The sequence below is a fragment of the Amphiprion ocellaris genome, chromosome 6, assembly GCF_022539595.1.
Source record: "Amphiprion ocellaris isolate individual 3 ecotype Okinawa chromosome 6, ASM2253959v1, whole genome shotgun sequence".
Lineage (NCBI taxonomy): Eukaryota > Metazoa > Chordata > Actinopteri > Pomacentridae > Amphiprion > Amphiprion ocellaris.
In genome coordinates this window covers 20,328,298-20,349,529 of record NC_072771.1, presented here as the reverse complement: position 1 = coordinate 20,349,529, position 21,232 = coordinate 20,328,298, and the positions used below count along the sequence as shown (strand labels likewise).

At 39.3% G+C, this 21,232-nt stretch overlaps 1 protein-coding gene across 1 annotated transcript in view; it reads left to right on the top strand.

Moving 5' to 3' along the window:
• The window catches only part of bin3 (bridging integrator 3), a 31,447-nt gene that overhangs the window by 467 nt on the left and 9,748 nt on the right, over window positions 1-21,232 (top strand). The window contains exons 2-6 of the mRNA XM_023285574.3: window positions 7,185-7,233; window positions 8,599-8,639; window positions 14,719-14,780; window positions 16,288-16,424; window positions 20,967-21,007. Coding sequence (XP_023141342.1) covers window positions 7,185-7,233; window positions 8,599-8,639; window positions 14,719-14,780; window positions 16,288-16,424; window positions 20,967-21,007 — 330 coding nt within the window. The remainder of the gene's footprint in view (window positions 1-7,184; window positions 7,234-8,598; window positions 8,640-14,718; window positions 14,781-16,287; window positions 16,425-20,966; window positions 21,008-21,232) is intronic.

Sequence of the window (21,232 nt, the reverse complement as noted above, 5' to 3'; positions counted from 1 at the left end):
GTAAGGTTGGATGCTGAAGAATTAACGAGGAAATAACCCACAGAAACCAAATTAACTGCTATCCTAAGTTCTAGCTGCTTTTCTGTACTGTTTAAAGAAGCCCAGGTTGTGCCTTTAGTATAACATGGGAACTCGGTGTAGCTAATTGCCAGGTCATCAGGGTCAGTGGTGAAGCCACTTAAACGGATTTGATCATCAGTAGACAGCAGTCAGCTGTTGTTAGCTAGTAGACTGAAGCTGCTTTAGAACCGTTGGAGTGTTATGTTGCTGTGTTACGATAATAGTAATTATAATGATGTGGTGTTTATTATTCAGTGTATGTCTCGTGTAATATTCAAAGTATATCCCGTCAAGTATGTAGGTAGGTCAGTGTGCTGACACCACTAGCTCATTAAATACTTGCCACAAGCTGTGGGATTCATCTAGGGCTTACACTAACAACATTTGTTTCTATCAACTAATCTGTTGCCTACAGATTACTCCAAATGTCCTTTTTATTTTTGACACGCTGTATTTGTGTAACTGTGAAATGTACACAGATGTTTCCATCATAAAGTGCAAAACTGTAGGTTTAAACTGACAAGTCCAACGTGATGAAAATAAATGAAAAAGAGGGGTCATTACTTAACTTACTAGTGCAGTTCCTAAAGAAATCTAAACCCCTAGCCAAGTATAAAAGCACAACTGCATTTGTCTTCATTGTGCAATTGCTCTCTGAATTTGGTAGTAGCTTTGGATTTCATATGTGTATATATATATATATATATATATATATATATATATATATATATATATATATATATATATATATAGCTGAATTCACAGCACAGCTGCTGTTTAACTTCCATGTATGGGGAGAATGTGGGAAGACGTCACAGTGATAAAATCAGGATTTTTGCAGCAAAGAGCAGCAGCTTGATTAACATGTAGTCTCAATGAGCCATATTTCTGTCACTATTTCCTATTCTTTTCGTTGTCTGAGAACAGAAACAGAAAATATCGAAATGAGAACAGTTTTTGGGGAATTTGGCTGTATTAAAATACAGTTTATGTGAGCACAGAGAGTAGGAGAGAAGCAAAGAACTGAACATTACCCATGACGAATAGCACCTGTGTGTTTTCTCTTCAGGTGTTTGTGCAGTGTGCTGTGCTGCTGTGATATGCCGTTGAAGTTTTGTACAGTTTACAAACTAACTTTGTGTTTTGTGATCATTTGAAGTACTCCTATACTCTTGAAACTTCAAGTCTTTGAAAACTTTGACATTTAGTCCAGTTGGCCATTGTGTACTGTAGCCCTGACTTCAGCTGACCAAAGACTAAAGATAAAAAATGACAGGTGCCATGACACAACAATTACACAGGAATATTGAAGATAGAGACTTGTTGGAATGAGTCCAAGTTATAAATACATACACATGCGTCAACTAAAAATATTGATGTTGACGCATTTTGAGCATGTCATCGATTTTGCAGACTAATCACAGTGAGAATGGTATGTCATTTACTTTTCAGTTTATATCACGTATAATATTCAAACCACGTTGTGGTAATAAGTGAGCATCTGCCAATATCTGATGACCCAGTTTATATACATGTACAGCTGCTTATTTTTGGGTCAGACAGTCATAAAGAAATCATCTCTTTTGCAGTTAGCCTTTGGCATTGTCTTCAAACCAATCCAGTTTTTTTTTTACCAAGTAATTTTGCTTTAAATGACTAATTCAGCTCTTATAATGCAGCTTTCCATTCGCCAAAAAAGCAATTGCAGCCCCTAAACTGTGACTGAAATGTTATCAATGTGTCAAAATACCTTGACAACATTCCTGAGAGTTACATTTTCCCTATCATAGCCTATAGGATAATTGCAATAGAGATAATTTCTTTGTGTTACATGTGAAATGCATCCAAAAATACTTTTAATTACCGTCTAAACAAGGATATTAGACATACACAAATCTGCAATACATAAACAGCGACATACAGCATAAACAACAGAAACAATGAGTTCACGCTGTAAACTCAAGTTTTTACAGAGACACACTACTATTACCAGAGACATAAAGTTCTGTGTATTTGCACGTTATGACTGATTCAGATAAAGCAACTGTAGACTGAGCTGAACAACTTTAAAAAGAAACGTGCTATCAGTTTTAGGACGTCAGTAACCTGTTAACTGTTAGAAACGCATTATGGGATTCATCAGCTGCTTTCAAGCACTCTTAAGTTGTTCTCATTGTGAGACACAAGTTTGATGTTTTGACTGCCTCAGTTTTTGACTACTAGCAAATAAAACACACATCTTACATTACCAGCAAGAAGAACAAAAGATACCTGTGTCAGCTTTGCACTGCTTATCTCAGGTTTTAGGGGCACCCGTTGACAGTTTTGTCTGCAGACCTTACAGCTGACATGTTTAGCTGAAAAGTATGGTTGAAAAAGAAGTCTATTTGCATCTATTTTGATGGCCATGTATCCCTTCAAGTTATTTTTCATGCAAAAACGGATGCAAACAGAATGTGATTCCAGCTTCTCAGATGTGAGAGTGTAGTGCTTTTCTTTGTTATATGTGATAGAAAATGAATGTCTTTGGGGTTTGGACTGCGAGTCAGACAAAGCGATCAATTTTAAGATATAAGACCTTTTAATATATAATGGACATCTTCTGATATCCGTCATTGAAGAGTAATTGAGAAATTACATGGTAGAATAAATCACCAATGTAGGTATTAGTTTTAACCCTTATCAACAAGGAATGTGAAAAAGATTACCATACCATTATAATACCTAAATGTATACTTTTAAAGGATTTGGAATTTTGTAGAGTCAGAGATAATTATGGAATTCGGTGCAATGAATATAGACAAGAGTTCTAAACAGTTAGACTTATGACATAAGGTGGGTTTCCATAACATATTTTAATTCACATTATGAGTTTTTTAATGCAAGTGTTGCCTTAGAAGAACTCAATGGAAGTGGCTTTTGTGGCCATTCTGACCTACAGTTCTCTGCACAGTTACGTCACAGTGTCTTGTGCAAGATTAAACAAACTTGAGCCCCTGAGAGCACGCTGACAGATGACAGCTCATATCACATTATAAACTGCAAAACTCTAAGGCGCTATATTATGATGAAGTAGTATGTGCTAATTGATTACATACTGCATGAAACAGTACGTTCCTATTTAGGACCGCTATAGTCGTACTAAAAGTAAGACTATAGCATCAAGTACACAATTTGGAAAGAAGCCCAGATTATTCACTCTTTTTTGAGACGTTTCAAATGTTCCTTCCAAATTGCCTTGACAATTATATGGAAACTCAGGGCTCTTCCATCTAGCTAGTGGCCTCCCTGAAAATTAAACAACAGAAAACAAGGCAGTCATTTTCAGATCTTTTGGTTATTTGAAAAAAAGAAATGTTCGCTAAGACAATAGTTGCCTATTTGTTCAACATCCTTACATTATAGGCTTTTTCATTATGCACGCTGAAGCAGGCCTCTTTTTTTGCAATGCAGTAGCATTAATGACAGTTGTATTCTGTCTGTTTTGTTGGACAGTATATTGTATATTTCATTGTATCATTTAGGATTCATCTATAACTATAACTGACTTTTTCTTTTTTTTTTTAAACAAGTATGCGGAGGTTCATTATACCGAACTTCCCTTGTGTGTGGCAGTTAACAAGTTTAAAAGGAGCTTTGCATAATTCACTGCTTGTTTCTCACAAGCCATGAATTGACTTTAAGAGGAAATGAGGAGAAACTTAATTTTTCACTGCAACTGTGACGTGTGTGTGTGTAGTAACTTGCTTTATGATACGTGACACATTCTTAGTGTCATTTTCAGGCAAGACCGTAATCAAATAAGCAAGTTGGCGTCACTCAGTTCTGTCAGATAGTCAATAGCTGGCAAGCAACTCTTATACCAGCACGCACCGCCAAATACAAGGTCAAGAGTGGGGTGCTCGACCAGTGAAAAGAGTCCTTTATGGGCTCTGCTGACTGATGCATTCCAGCAGAGCCTGCACACTTGGTTCTATGACGTGAGAGATTTGACTTTGGGGTCATCATCAGAACAATTCTACTTCCCAACATCTTCAACTAGCCCTCTGTGCTCCGTGGAATATCTGAGGTCAAATGATGCACTACTCCTCTAATGGTTACACATTTGCCGTTTTTGTGAAAAGCCATTGGTTCTTCCACTCAGTGCATAATGTGCCCCGGATAGAGAAGACTTTTATGTCTTTGTTCATGCCTACGTGCTTACTTGATGGCAGTGACGTGTGTCCCATTACAGCAAAGATGAGATAACCCTTAGATGCAAGTTGGCAAACTTCTTAATGACAGCAAATGTATAAAAGAGTCATTTTTAATGCATATGAACCTGAGTTATATTACCGATACCATCCAATATGCGATCAAGTTCCTGTGATTCTGTAAAAATCCTCTCCTATTTATGCATTTACTCATGCTTGCATCGGTAGGCTTAAATTTGGCTTGATAAAATTCTGGACTTCAGTTTGTGTCACACTATTTTTCTGTCTTCAGCTGGCCAGGCCTGTGCCATATCAGACGCTAGTTCTGGGTTCACAGGACCGGACTTACCAATGTTTCTAAATGTGATAGCCCCTACAGAAATATGGCTGTGTGAAGAAACATTAGAAATGATTCTCACAGTGACTACCATCCTCCCTCTTTTCTCATTCTCTCCCTCTGCTTGCAGTTTCTCTCTCCCTCCCCGAAGCACACTTCACTCGGTGTGTTTGCCAGTTCTCATGAGCAGCTGAAGAGAGTGACCACTTTCCCTTGGCTCTCTGCAGAAGCACATATACTCGCGAATATATAGTAATAAGGGCTCCCTTCATTTTTTTTTCTAGCAAGTATAGCCTTTGGTACGTTAAAGGGAAAATCCACCGTAATATAGTTACACTTTAGCAGATACTCTTGATGTCATCTAGAAATAAATCTGGCGACTGTCGCTGCCAAAGCATAGAAAAATAAGAGCATTGAAAGCAAATGTTTAAATATATGTTTCATGGGGACATTGATGACAGCTTGGAGCATTGCTGCAATGCTTATACTTAACTCTTCCATTGGGTTTTTTTTTCTGTGGATGTCATGATTTTCTTCCTGATACACCCACCAAATTTGAGCGAATATCAAAAGCTGCTTCCAAATGTTGCGCAATGTTGGTAGAAAACCTCGTGTCCAATCGGTTACCTTGCTTTATAAATTCAAGCCTGTTATACAAATAAATCATCATTAGACAATTCAGCCATCACATTCAGAGACAAACTAAAACAATGCTAAAAATTGTTAAAAGTAGCAACAACAGAAACTTGAATCTCCCTTAGATCAATGTGTTTCTTTCTTTCGCTTTGTAATTTATGCAAGCAGTAAATGCATAGCCACAGTTTGAAACTTAATAGTATATATGAGTCGTTTGTGTGGCTGTGTGTCATTGGAGTTGCTGCCTGAAGTGTGGATTCATCAATCACAAACACTGGAAAAAATGAGTAAACGTCTCACAAATAGTGAGGGAATGTGCCAAACCAAAAATATTGCATTAACAAGTGGGACAGTCGTCACAACAAGTAGGTGCTCAGCCACAGTGATGGGATAACGTGATATGTACTCAACACTAAAAACTAGTTTATGAACAGCAAATTTTAAACTTTTCACAATTGGTTGATACATGTCTCACTGGACTCGACAGATTCTTAACTGTCTGTTCTGTTTTAAATTTCTTCAAGAACTCCACTACATTCTGAGAAGTCTGTGTTAAATTTTACAGCTGTTGTGTTTTGTGAGAGGAATCCCATCCAATTAAAAAAAAAAAAAAACGGCTACATACGTATGTATTGTGTTCAGTGTGACGTTATCGCGTAACTATCAGGCAATCAGAGAAGGTGAGTCACGTAAGATCAAGCTGAGTAATTTCTGTGGTTATTTTCCATGTTGGCTCACCCAAAATGATGACATAGTAGGTGAACCTACTTTCCTGGGGCCAAAGCAACAAAATGTTTTGTTGGCATTTGCAATTGTTTTGAAAAAAAGTCACTGAAGTACGTGTTTAAATCTTCATTTAAAACAAGTTCAGAGCAATGGATGCTTGATAAAATCTAAAGTACACCACAGAAAAAGCAAATCAAATGAATTCTTGATACCCGAGCCACTAGCGAAACCAGTTTTTTAAATTTTTTTATTAGATTAATCCTGCTATTATTTGACCATGTTGAGTTTTGTGATTGAGCTGTCATCAAAAGGATCTTCCCCACACATCAGTAGCGTTCCCTGGTTGCACAACGAGGCCCTACATCACACCCTCACTTTTCCATCTCATTAGTCTACACACCTTTCTTTTGACGCAGCTGCTGCCTCACCCTGCCTGTCAGCAGCAACTGTCCATCATATAGCTTAGATTTCAGACCATTAGTGCCACATCAATGACAACCTACAGCCAATCACATTGGTACGGCAGTGTTTTCTGTTTCACGGATTCTCAAGGCACTGTGATGCTCGGCGACAACTTATTAGGGCATAGGCAAGGTTTTGAAATGGGGATAAAAGATTGTGTTTTAACGAAGAAGGAACGGGTTTCTTTTTCTTTTGCCAAAACTCAAGTGGGAATCTTTGTGTATTTTCTTTTCATGAGTGAAGAAAAGTTGTACTTCATTCTGAAAATTACGGGCAACTAATGCAGATACAATAAACCATATGGCATGTTTTGGTGTTGATTGTTGTTGGCTCTGTCTGTTTGAGTCCTAATATATAAATGCTTTGGCCTGACATTCTGCAGAAGCCTCACTATTTTTCTGATATGCAGTAGAGCATCTGTGTTGCATTGCCAGCTGGGATCATACAGCAAAACCACACAGAGAAGAAGGGACAGCCACCTCTGTTGACTGGTATCCGCTTGCAATGGGAGCCAGATGTGATCAGTGATGACATGGAGTTAATGTGCATGGCACTGACTGCATACTTGGGAGGAACAGGGATTAACAGCCTCTGATTGTCTGTGTCAGTGATCTAAAACGGGTGCTTGTTCACCCAAAGACCTGCACTGACCTCTAGTCAGGCATCATGCAACTGATGACAATCTAAACATTCAATAATCTCACCTTTTAGGTAGTCATTTTCTGGTTGCTTATGTCTGTCACCTCTTATTGCTTTTTGTTTCATTTCAGGATTCCTTTCAAGATTGGTCAACCGAAGAAACAGATTGTCTCTAAAACTGTAAGTCATTAGAACAAACTTTCACTCCATTCACACATTTCTCAAAAAGATTTTTATTTTTAAAAAATGTGCTTTTAAGGCAGTATTTCTTTTATGTAAAAGGTGTGGAAGGGTGGCTTTTGTTCAGGCTTAGTTGTAGTTCAGCTTCATAAAATGGCATATTCAACACATATAGTAGTCTAAATACTGTCATTGGTGTGCCACAGCCAAAAGACTGATTGGATGCCAATTTGTCTTAGCCATTCAAGGGGGCAGGGATGGTTACATTGAAGGGACAGCGAGTGGGTGTTCTTCTTGCTGGGGAAAACCACTTCCACCGTAATGGGTCTGTGGCCCGGTAGCCCCTGTCGGACAGGGTTTCCAGCTTCCTGTGCCATCCTAAGCAAAAACCATGGAGTGGGTTAAAGGCTACCCATTTAGATGATCCACTAGTGACAAAGTATCAAGTCCCTCCCTCGGTGTTCTGGCCACTGTGTTTACATTCAGGAGCCCACAGAACCACAAGACAGGAACCCATGAGACCTTTTAGTTGACATGTTTCCGAGACATGGGAGAACAAGCAGTCCTATACCGCATTCAGACCGACTCGTTGGGTCTTTTTGTATGGGTCAACCTGTGTCAGCCCACCTTCCTTCACAGCCCTGCCCAGCTTTGGTGACATGGCATTGCTATAAAGACTGGAAATTTTCAATGATATCAAGTTTAAATGTAATTTAATCAACTTTCCAACAAAAGTAAGAGAGAGTAACAGAGAACAGAAACTTAGGCTTTATGTACGGTAAGTAGTTTATTTAATGTCACTCAATGTAATTCTCTGGTTTATCAGTGTTGTGTGTGGTACTACACTGCAGACTGGAGTCTCTGTGAGAGGCAGGGTGACAGCTATGTCATGAATGAATCCAATGTGATTTGAATTCTGTTAGAGTAGGCTGCAGATCCATGTCATATAAACCCTGGGAGCTTGAATAACTCAAATTCCACCTGTATCTCAACCACTGGAACCCTTGTCCAGCTTTTCTTACTTATTAATACTCACAAAAAGACCCTGAAAAATTACATGGCTCATTAATTTTTCAGGTAAAGATAGTAGATTTGAAGAACATTGGTGGTAAGACATAATTTAAAATTGCAAGAACTTATCTGCATTATTCCTTAAGACTTCAAACTTGTAGTCATTGTTGCTGGCATGTTTTACATCTCTCATATAAATTATTTGTCCATTTTCATTTGTGTCATCATTCTTCAGAGAATGCTGAAATGCTAATAGCAGTTTTGTTCCCAAATTAGTTCCAGACTATTTCAAATGAATACCATTCAATAAGGAAATCACAGAATTTTACATGAAATGCATTCCTTTTGTTTTAGGTTGAACGGGACTTCGAGCGAGAATATGACAAACTCCAAAAGTAAGTTTGCATTTTAAACCAAGTTTATAAGGTAGACAGTTACTTAGGTTTCTGTATGTGTTGTTCATATCCATTTGAACAATGTGATTCTGTAACAGGTTTTACAGTATACTTACTTAGATACTTTGTGTGTGCTGCCTAGTGTGTTGGAAATCCGTGTATGCATGTTCGTGAGACTGTTTTTGTGCCTACAGTTTAGTTAAATGGGAATTTTCACAAACTATGTCTCTGCCCACATAATGTCTTTTATTTTTTGTAAGCATTGGTCAAATTTGTAAACTCATTCAGAAGCATGGTACCAATATGGAGAATTCAGTCAGAATATTAAGGTCATGTTACATAAACTCATCAACATTTATTTTTTTGTTTTTTTTAGAGGTAAAGTATGAACATACACAACTGGTAAAAAGTTTTAGAACACCCCAATTTTTCCAGTTTTTTATTGGAAATTATGCATGTTATTGTCTTACTGTACACTGAAATGAAAGCATAGAACAAATAAAAAAGTGAAGTTAAAAAAATCTATTTAGAAGCCAAAATTTATTCTAAACTTTTGACTCATCAGTGTAGCCACCTTTGGCAGATATAGCAGCTGAACACACCTGTGGCATTCTTTCCACCATGGAAATCAAATATTCTTCAGAAAGTTCTCCCCAACTCTGTTTCAGAAGTTCCCATAAATGTGTGGCACTTGTAGGTTGCTTTGCTTTCACTCTTTTGTCCCATTCATCCCAAATCAGCTCCATGGGGTTTAAGTCTGGAGACTGTGCTGCCACTCCATGTTTTCCATGTTGCTTACCATGTTATTCTTTTTTCCTAAGGTAGCTGTGGCATAAATTGGACTTAATTTTTAGGTCTTGCTGTAGGATGAACCCCTGACTAACTAGGAACATACCAGAGGGTACTGCATGGTGCTGCAGAATGCTGTGGTAGCTGTTTTGGTTCAGGGTACCTCTCACTCTGTACAAGTCGCCAACCATGGATCCAACAAAACAGCCCCAGACCATCACGCTTCCTCCTTCATGTTTGACAGCTGATGTCACACACTGAGGAATCATCCTTTGTCCTACTCAACGGCGTACAAAAATCCTGCGTGATGAACCAAAGATGTCAAATTTTAATTCTTCAGTCCATAATACCTTCTTCCCATCTTCAGTATTCATTGGTGGTGTTTCATGGGCCAGGCAAGCCTCTTTTTCTTGTTCTGACGTCTTACCAATGGCTCTCTTGCTGCAACTCAACCTGTCAAACCTGCAACTCGAAATCTTCTCTTCACACTTGAAACTGAGACTTCTTACTACGACCACTATTGAGCCGCCTATCACCAAGCTGTTGACTCTCAGAAACTTGTCCTCTGATTCTGTCGTGGCTTTGGATCTTCCAGACCTCTTCCTGTCAGAGTTTCCCCCAGTTTCTGAATGCCCTTTGATGGTGAAGAAAACTGTACTCACTGACACTTTGACTTTCTTCACAATTTCTCTGTAGGAAAGACCTACATTTTGAAGTGTTCTGATGGTCTGTCTCTCTTCAGTTGTTAATTGCCTTTTCTTCACCATTTTTATAGCAAAACACTACTTTCTGTTGTATAATACAGTTCAAATAATGCTCTCGAGGGTATGGTGCCACGGTGTGTTCCAACACTACTTTTATGCAGATAGAGGGGGTTGTAAGTAATCAAGAGAAGTTGGGAGGCCTGTAGGATTTGGTAGCACCAACTTTCAAGGCTGGATTCACCTCCATTGCTGTGCAACAGCTTAAAGTTGTTAACCCATTTATTCTTCCCTGAAAAAAGCCTTTTTGTGTAATTCTGAAATGTACATTATTTTTCAGTTTTTGGTAGCCTTACCTTTTATAACCTCTGACATTTCACCACTTACCTTTGTACCATTTCAAGCTATTCATTGGACTTGAACTACTTGAATTTTAATTTATAAAATGACAAGTAGTGTACATTACAGTGCTATAGATTTCAATTATAATGTATATTTTCCAGCCCCTTAATGGTTAATGTGCTGGTCCAACTCAAGAAAATTCCTCCTTGTAGTCCTTCTTTCATTATGGAAGAACTAAAGCTATAGTACTAATAGAACTTTTTATATTATTCATAATTTTAATAGATGTCTTTGCTATTGCGTGCGACCCAAGTCAGACAAGAGTGAGGTGAAAAGAAATTGCAACAGACATGCTATAATGAGGTTAAACAGGAATATCTGAATATTGATCCATCAGATTATTGTTAGACATTATAATATTTTGACTTTATATGTTTAAAAAGTACTCCTCATTGTGCATATAGTTTGTTTGTTCTATTTGTCCAAGCTGACCCTTTTACAGTATAGTGGATTTTAATTAGTCTAAAGGTTTGATGACTGTAGCCTGTGTGTGTGTGTGTGTGTGTGTGTGTGTGTGTGTGTGTGTGTGTGTGTGTGTGTGTGTGTGTGTGTGTGTATATATATATATAAAAAAAAATGTATTTTATTTTTTATTTTTTTCCACTGTGGACATATGCAAAAAACTAAATTTGTACATGGCTGATGGTTGTTATTTCAGTGCTTCTGTCAAACAAAGAAGAGTGGGGTTCAGAGCATTTAGAAAACGTGAGACCTGAAAGCTCATTACATCCGGGCCCTGTCTTACTGCAAGGCTGAGGTTATTGAAACTCCCTGAGGGCCCAGCAAAATGAGTGGGAGCACCATTTTCCTCTCAGGTTTTTTTGAGTAGGAGGGCCCTTTATCAGGAAGGTGTGGTGCCAATAGACCTTATAGATGAGTCAGAGCAGCAGACATGTTCAGACATTTTTGTTCTCCACCCTAGAGATCCATATCAACACATCTTGGCGTATCTGTGGCCTAATTTCGTAGGCATAAACCACAAGTCCTGTTTTTGCATTCTATCTGCCTCACTGAAGAAATATTTTGTGACATTTAACTTGAGTTTTTGTTTTTGATGGCAATATAAATCCAATGTATAGTAGTATACTTTAGTTGAACAGGATGTTTAAGCCCAATGCTGATCTAAATATTTAAGAGTAACAAAATCTGATTAAAGTGCATAAAAGACAATATTGTTTTTACATAACATTCATAACATACTTAAAATATTTTGATTAGGAACCCTTGAAAGTGTAGGTACAAATAGGTATGACCAAAATAGATAGGAGAGGCTTTATTCTCCCAGTGGGAAATTTCCCTTGAAATTTCATTTCTGCAGTATGTGGTGAGCTGGATAATGTATGCTTGAAATTTTAACTTTACTGGTACTTTCTTGGTGACAAACTATGCATCAACATTTCTCAAGATTTATCTTTCATTTTAAATCCACAGTACAATATGCTGTATCTGCATGAGGTAAAGGTTTGTGTATTTACCTTTTGTGGCAATCCACCGCTTAAGATCTCATTTTCTTATGATGCCATACTCTGCTTGATATCTAGTGTAACTATTTCTGTGGCCAGCTTCAATCTTCTGAAACTGGAAAGTTTCTAGTTAGTAAATAGTTTTACACAAAGTCTGGCTTAATTCTTGGTTTTGGCAGTGATTTACACCGGGCTTCAGTGCCTGACCTGGTCTTGTGTGAATAGCAATGACCAGCTGTCTACTGAAAAGGAATCTGGTGCAAATGTTCAAACATAGTGGAATGCCTGTTCAGTACCTCGTGGCATGCTCATCATTTGTGCTTGAAAGTCTGAGAAAATGCAGCAGTGTCTTTCCCGTTTTCACCAGGCAATGTGGCGTGATGATTGTGGCGGCACAGGGCATCGGGGCACTAGTGCAAGGAGCAGCGGCTGTTCCAATAGGTCGCTCTATTAACACCTTTTGGAAAGAGACTCCAGGCTCACCTGGCACTCATCCAGAATGGCTCTCTCACTGTCAGTGCTGACAGAGTAGGGAGGATGCAACAGTATTGTGCAACACATTTTTAAGTAGGAGGAAGTGTCTGGAACATGAGTTTCACATGCACAAACAAGCACTACAAGAACACATTTTGAGCGTACAGGCATTGGTCTCAGAGTGTACTAGTTTGTTTACATAGTGAAATGCTTTCACCCACTATCCTGCAACCCAGTCTCCATGACTGGCAGGGCTTTGCCATTATGCTGTTATTTTCCTCATCTCATGTTTGTCTCCTTTCGTCACTCTCCAGTGTAACAGTAACTGTATCAGCCAAACTACAAGACACTATTTTAGTTTCAATTTGTTTTACATTATGCAACGGAATCCAGAATTGCATTCAGTACAAAGCGTAGTTATGTAGTTTGATTTTTCACATGCTCCTACTCGCCACAATTACAAAGACAGAAATGATAAAACTGACCACATCAGCTTTTCCAGATGTTTGTGTCAGAAGCAATTTTTCTTTTTTGTTGCAGGTATGACTCAAAACGGATTTGTAATACAATAGCTGCATGGAAATATTGTCTCTAAGGGCAGGTTTTAAATGCTCTGTAAATACTTGGTGATGCCTGAAGTCCTTTCATTCATTGTCGTAGTCTACTTGCGCACTGAAGATTTACTTACTGAGAAAAGTATGTTATAAAAATGGTAAGAAGCCTTTAATTATTAGATACTGACTAAATCCTGCTTGAAGTGTTGCTGATTAAACTAGCTATAGCATGAGAAGTGTTTGCTGCAATTAGAAATGCCCATTTGTAAATATTTGAAATATACCAGTATATTTTCATTACTTTAGAGGAAGGCTGATATGGCTTGTGAGACCCAGTTACATCTAATTGGTGAGAGGGACACAAGAAGTTACTGTGGAGATTGTTCTGACAGAATGTTTTTTTCCCCGTGGTGTGAACAGTAAGGGATGAAGTTACATCATTTACTGCAAATGACATTTTTGGAACAACCTCCATCTGGTCTGTGGCGATTTAGTATAAAATCCTAAAAAACGTCAAGAAACACAAAAGCATGTAGAGGACAAGTTATGATAAAAAAATATTAATCATTTTTTGTTGCTTTTAGACCCAGCATCCTCAGAGTTTGCATGCTCTTTGTGGAGAGAACAAACAAATGAATAAATGAAATTGCAATTACAGATGACAATCTGAAATCAAAGCTGTTGCAATACAAGTGCAATCTGACATGAGCTTTTTTCCACAAATTATTAGGTTTTTGTAACTGTTGTTGGAAGTTTCCCAGGATCCCACATGCTTTCACATGGGATGATACAGTATATTGCTTTTCTGGAGCTGAACATTTCTTTTACTGTCTTGCCAATGGGGTTTTGTTTCATGAAACACAGAGCTCTCTGTGAACATATTAAAGGTTCACCAATAAACAAATAATAAATAACTGGAAATAATTTTGAACCCCTTAGTTTTAACAGTTGGGGTTTGGTTTATGCACCTGTGAGTGTACTGCAGTACCCCACTGTGTGCTTGTTTCCCAGCTGCTGAACAATTCCATTTTTGGTTGGCTGTTCTGAAATGGCCCTGTCTACTTCACTAGTGTTTTACTTTTGCTGTGGTCAGTGACCACACCAGAAGTCCAGTGGGATTATAGGTACTGTCTTCCTATTTAATATAATCTTTGAAAAGCGATGATAGAAGTGAGACCCCACCACATTGCATTTTTCATCAAGCCAGGAGAAGTGATATGATAGCAGTCTCAGGGGAGATTGTAAACCCCTTGTTTGCCTTAATTGATATAATGAATGGCATGTGTTTTCAGCCTCCATAGTCTGGTAATTGCCGTTTTTAACACCCATCAATGGAATATGTGCGGTGGAATGAGTGAAGACATTAATGCTTTTGAGCGCAAATGTAGTTGACAGTAACAAGAAAGATTCCCTGTATTGTTAATTAGCTAACAGATTTTATGTGGAATCAGTGAAATGTGTAATTCCTTCTTCAACCATAATTTTTTTTATATCTCAAATTTCTTTTTCTAGGTTTGTGTTTTCTTAATCCATGTCTGTGTGGTCTTTGTCCACATCAACATGCTTAGAGTGACTAAAATTAATTTTGAAACAAGTATGGATATTATGAATTAATCTGACTGTTACGATTGCTAATGCTTTGCTGTACTTTTAGAGAAGAATCTGGCTGATAATTATTCTTCTGCGTGTCCCACAGGCTGGAGGATCAGACGAAAAAGCTTCACAAAGACATGAAGAAAAGCACCGAGGCTGATTTAGGTATGTTCTGCCACCAACTTGTGTGTTACCGCCTGGTGTGCCATTGATCTCCACTTGTTCACCAACATACCTCATGTTGCTTGGCAGGTTTTTCAGGGCTAGAAAGATGTTCGGTTGTCTTGGTTTGTGTGTTAGCGCTCCAAACAACTCGACAAATGAGACGAGAGAGTATGAGCCTCCGCCTTAATCTTCTTTTACAGGCTTTTCTCAGCTATCGTAGCGGGTGCATGTTTTGTCTTTCTGTTTGTGCAACATTCAGCAAGGGCTCAATTTGTGTACCATATCTGCCGTCATTTATTTGTGTATTTGTCTGCCACAGAAACCATGTTTACTCTACGTGCATTTGCTTATTTGTTGGTTCTAGATTTTTGTATTTGGGAAGTAGCAGTAGGCATGGCCTGTGGTAAGTAGTCAATTGTGGGGGTGGAGGGAACGGGGACGGATGGAGCAGTGAGAGGCTTCTTCATTTCCTCTCCTTTGTGCTGTGGAATATGGATGTCTGCATCATCAAAGTGTCATAGCTGTCAGGGCCTCATTATCGTTAATGGATTCCATCTGTTGCACAGGTCCCATCTCCACCAACTGCTACCGAACAAAGAACTGGACCTACTCTGCATGTCAGCACTGAATTTAATACACTGCTCTCTATATCAGCCATTGTTTATAAAATCAAAGGTGGTGATATGCAGAGTTCTATCTTTCTTGTGAATAACATTTTCTAGGTGCTGTTTCAGTTCACAGTTCCAATTCTGCTAAATAATGGAAGGCAAATAAGTTAACAGGGATTCACCTTTTTGATCATTACTGATATTCTCAGGTCACCTTTTGAATTTCATGACCCTTAGTGATATCAGACAAAGTCAAATCCAGCCATTTGCTGCTTGGAGTTCAAATGAGCGCGATGCGGAAACGCCACACCGTGATAATTGATTGGTTGAAAATTGGACCGCTGACTGTTCCAGATCTCCATAAAGCCCATTTTCAAAATACGGCTCCTCTTGTCAGCTCGTGTCTCCTTAGTACAGCTCATTTATTTTGATACTGAAGCCATAATCTGATATGTGCTCTGTGTCTAAACAAAGTGGCATTTGCGCAGATTAACAGTAATTGGTGCTGTCAGTGTAGAAACATGGCAAAGATTCTTGGTGCACTGGTGAATATTCAATACGGCAGACAGCCCCTCCGCCCCCTCAGGTTTTTACAATGGGGGCAGCACTGTGCCATTCTAACTGTGCTCTTTCCCAAAAGCTCACTTTTGAATACCCTACCACATAGAAACACATACAGAGATGACACGCTTAAAGCCTTTGTTTAATCCACAAAATTCCCTCCACAGTGTAAGAATAGTGTAAAAATCCGTCATTGAATTGGATTAAAATGTGCAGATGTGGACATTTTCATTAACCATTTATATGGGCTGCAATCTACATGATTGTCTTGTCGCAACGTTATTTTATTATGCTTTAACAGCATTCTCTGCTTTTGTGTATGTCTGTGTGATTATCAGCCATGTCCAAAGCAGCGGTGAAGATCTCTGCAGACCTGCTCAGTAACCCGCTGTGTGAGCAGGACCAGGCCTTCCTCGAGTCCATGACTGCTTTAGATACAGCCATGAGAAGGATGGACGCCTTCAACCAGGAGAAGGTCAGACTTATTCTCACACTTTAATTCAATTCAATTCAATTCAATTTTATTTATATAGCGCCAATTACAGTCAAATTGTCTCGAGACGCTTTACAGAACCCATAGCTTTACATTTTTCGTATTTAATTCCATTCTTTTGCTGTTTTTCTCTGCTTTGTTTTTTTTTTTTTTTTTGTCTTTTGGCACTTGTCGTTCAGTATGAGATTGGTATCAGGTGAAATGTTTTTCCTCAGACATACAAACTGGGAAACTAGACAAGGTTTTGTTGAAATTGCATGTTTTCAGATTTGTCAATATTGTGCTGCCTGCAGACTAAAAACTATCCGTATGTCTTTCCTTCTGCTGTTTTTGAAAAGCATCTGTGGTATCATCCTCTATAAGCTCAAGCTACTGGTTATCAGCTGTGAAAATTGATGCATTTGTGACTCACTGGTGTCTAAAATAACTCATACAATAGAAGGGCCCTTTTCCAACAGGAAAATAAGCCCTGCCACAAAATTCATAACAATAACTCACAGCTTGAGAAGCGAACAAGTCATTTGTATTGCTTGCATTACATACGGAAACAAACATTTGGCTTCCATTCAAATCTTTTTTACATTGATGGGTCACACATATAGTCTTGAAAGGTTACAGCAAAAAGTTAGTTCATGGAGTGGGGCGACTGTAATGAGCATGAATTTATAAAACTTATATCATGCGCGAACACTATAAACTTCTCAAATCAATCCTGCAGCACTACATTTTTTCGTAGCACTAGATGAAAATACACCCAAGGAATCACCAGCGTTTCAGACTGTATCAGCAGACTGACAGATGCCGACAGGCAGACCCAGCCTGACAATGTCATACTACTAGGGTAGCCAAAATATGGTCCATCCCTTCCTTCATTTACATTTGCTTTCATGTTTTACATATTTACTGGTTGTCTTTAGATATTTGCAGCGTTTGTTGATTTGGAAGGCATTTCTTTTAATGTTTTTACTTCTCACTCTTGTATGTTTTGTCCTAAGGGCCGGCCGTAGTTAGGCAGACATTTCTTTCCAGAACTGTAAGCAGTACAGCATGCTCTTGCCTGCTGTTCCACAGCTGTACTTTGTGAAGATCTCTTCTTTGGCTGTCAGGCCTCTTCAGATTATTTTCCGGGTGCACTTCAGTTTTTGATTAGAATCATCGCCACAGGTAGTTATAATGTGAATCATAGTGGCACTGCATGTGTTCATCCTCAAGGCACTCCACTGTGAAGGGTAGACATTTAAAGAGGAAAAAATACAGGAGAGAACACAGGAGATCACACTAAGGCATATACCGATTGACTTTTTTCCATCTGTGTTTTCTTGACTCATTGCCCTGCTAGTAGGTGTTCTAGGCTTTTCACATTTGTTGCCTTAAAAATATTCCCCTTTCTTTTCATTTTTTGTTTTGAACCAGAATGATTTCATAACCTTTCCCACAACAACGATCCAACAAGAGGGGAGAAAATGAATACCTTTTAAAATAGTGGACAAATTTATTATTCCATGGTAAAAGTGTAGTGTAGTATCTCAGGAATAACAGACCATCTGTCACCTGGAAATGTACATATAGGCTTGAGAAGACATGATTTATATTTTCTGTGAACCCTCGTGAAGTGCACTCAGTTTCCATAGAAAATCAAGCCATAATCTGTTCCCTAAGGTATGTGACCAAGGAAGTGTCCAAGCTGCAACCTAAGTTCCTGGAAAAATGTTTTGAAGTCCTCATTTGAAAGGAGCAGATTGTCTATCTAAGTAGCTTAAGCTGGTGAAAAAATCTCATCACACAGTAAGTTAATGTGTAGTATTTTTACATTGAAAGCACAGTGTCGTGTCAGGAGCTTTGACAGAAAGTGAAAGAAATTATTTTAATGCATAATAAACATGTTAAAAGTGTAGAGTGGAGTTTTAGCAACTTCTCTGTAGCAATCACTTTTGTTTGTGTCCTTCCTTCTTCAGCTTTGACACACCAGTCTTTCAGATCGGTTTTGCTCACAGCTCATCAAATTTTACAGGAGCCATTTTGAGTGACTAGACAAAGTAAAATGTAGGTTGGACTGAATGTGTGGGTTTGTGACCTGGGGTGCGTATGTTCCAGGACTCGGCTTGGTTGAGTGCCCAGGAGAGCACTCCTGCCAGTTTGACTGTTTTCAGGATAGAGCACTTTCACATTCTTCAGATTTTATACAATATCAAGTTAGCTTTTCCATTTTCACTGTCTTTTGAATTCTCAGCTGGACACAAAATTTAAATGGTGCTAACCACGCACACTTGACTGAATGGGTAAGTAACGTTGGGTACTCTAAATCTACCCCTCTTTCTGTGTCAATTGAAGACTTTAGTTTGAAGATATCTTCAGCATCAAAGTCTCCCTGCTACACTTTTTCCTCTTGGCTAAAATCGCTTCAGGCAGTCGTCTCTCATTTCAATGTGGTTTTGTATTTTCATGTCTTGAGTAACAAAGAATCTCTATGGTGTGTAGTAGCGGATCAATTTTCTGGCTATATGGCGTGTAGTTTTCTTGTTTGGTTCTGTGACTCTGATGTGTTTGACAGTGATTCAGCCAGGCACTTTGATCCCAGCACAGTTTTTCACTTGTTGAGGACAACAGTCACCAACTGTATTGACGTGGTTATTTATTTTTTTAACACACTTTCATCCGGAGTGGATTTTGACAGCTAGGTCACACCTGATTTTCTCTGCACTTCTTTCAGTCTTACTAAATAAAAATCCTCGCCTTAACACGATGTTCACTTCCAGAATTGGGCAGGGCTATGTGGCTCCTTTTGTAGGGTGGCTAAAAGTGAGCTAAAGGCAAAATAGCGATTGCGAATACTTTCTGGTCAGTCTGCTGTGTGTATCACCTCTAGGTTTGCTAGGTGTTTAAAATCCAGCACAGCTCACTCGAACACTGCTCTAACTTCTCCCTTCAAGCTGGCTGTTGATTCTGACGGCACCAACAGCAAACCTTATTGCTCCAGCAAAACAGACACAAAAGCATCCACCCTTTGCTCTTCTCCGTGTTGAGACGAGATGTTCTGCCGCAGGGCCCACAAGTGAGAGAGCCAGCAGATAAAACGTGCAGCGATAATGAAGGCAGCAGTGGCCCAGGTCTGTGTGTTTATTTCTGGGGCTGAGGAGGGCGCACAGCCCCGCCGGCACACTGCTGCCGAAGCTGAGCCCCAGTGTAGATGGCGGCAGCGCAGTAGAGGATGCTCCGTTTGGAGGGATATTGATTTCCTCTGCGATCTGTGTGTATTTTTGGGAGGCCTGTGTGCCGGGATGGCCTCTGCCCCGTGACTCACTGATGGAGACTGCTGCTTGAGCGTCGGCCTCAGGCTCTGCAGGGCCTCCAAGGAATAGCTCTGCCCCCCCCTCTCTGTGGGAAGGGGCAGAGGGTAGAGGGCACCAGCATGCTTAAGCAAATCTGCCGCTGTTCTTCTCCCTCCTCGCTGCATGCTCTCACCTTAGAAGCAGCAGCGCAGCTCAAGTCGGGGAGGGGGAGATGGTGTGAATATGTAAAACAAAGAAAATGTGAATTCCCATGTACTTATTTGTTATTGGTTCTCTGTTTTCCCTCAAACCACAATCAACCATTTTGTACTTGGAAATCTGCCTGTGTGAAGCAGTGAGTGTTGCTGTATGTTCTCATAGATGGTCAGGGCATTTTTACAAAGCACAGCTGCGATCTTGCTTCCTTGTTGTGGTGTGATTGACTGTCCTTCCAATAGCAAGTGAACATATGATTAGTGGAGCTGCTCGCTGTTCTCATGCAGCTGTCACTTCACATCTCACCGCTTTAGATTCTCCTTCACTGTTCCTAGCATTTGCTGTTCACTTGACTTGATTGCTTGGTTAACTTAGCTCCGTTCTGCTGGCAGATCCAGTCATAGCAGTCATTTTAAATCTGCAATGTAAATGACGCTGGAAACTTTATTAATTGTGCGCCAACTTCTGTCGATGAGACTTGGCGCTGGGGCTGGAGGCCTCGAGATGAGATGTTCGTTTACTTCCATTTAACACCCCCCTTCCCCTCCCACCCTCCCCTGTCGGTTCTGGCAACCAGAAGGAGAATGCAGGAAAATATAAACTGTTATTGTTAAAATGTTTGTTTGTAAAGAACTTTCATCTTGTAAGGCAGCCCACCCTCCACAGGATTTGAAATCAGTTGGGCTTTGCTTTCATGTCCGTCCCCTGACAGTTCCATCCTTTTGTATCGCAAGCTCAATGAATATTCAGGGGTTTCTCCTCCAGGCTTGTGTACAATAAAAGAGTCAACGTCATGAAAGTTTCTTTGCAAGCCCCCCCTCCCCTTTTTCTTGAGTGCTCTGTTTGAAATATACACAAGTGTTGATGTTTGTGCTGCGGCATTACTTTGCAGCTAATGAGCGAGAGATGTAGAAGCTATTTGGTTCTGACTTCACTTCTGATGTAACTCAATTTGACAATGAATAACAATTTGTAATGTGGCTTCCCTTGATATAGAGGTAAGTATTGCTTTTGTTGATAAATGTCTTTTATATTTCAGGTCAACCAGATCCAGAAGACCGTTATCGACCCTCTGAAGAAGTAAGTGTCAATCTTGAATAGTCCTGCTCTTCAGTTTCTTGTGTCATAACTGTGGGTTGATTTTAAATATTACTCTATGTTATAGTGTGTGTGTTTTTTTATATATATATATATATATATGTGTGTGTGTGTGTGTGTGTGTGTGTGTGTGTGTGTGTGTGTGTGTGTGTGTGTGTGTGTATGTATAGGTGTGTGTGTGTGTGTGTGTGTGTGTGTGTGTGTGTG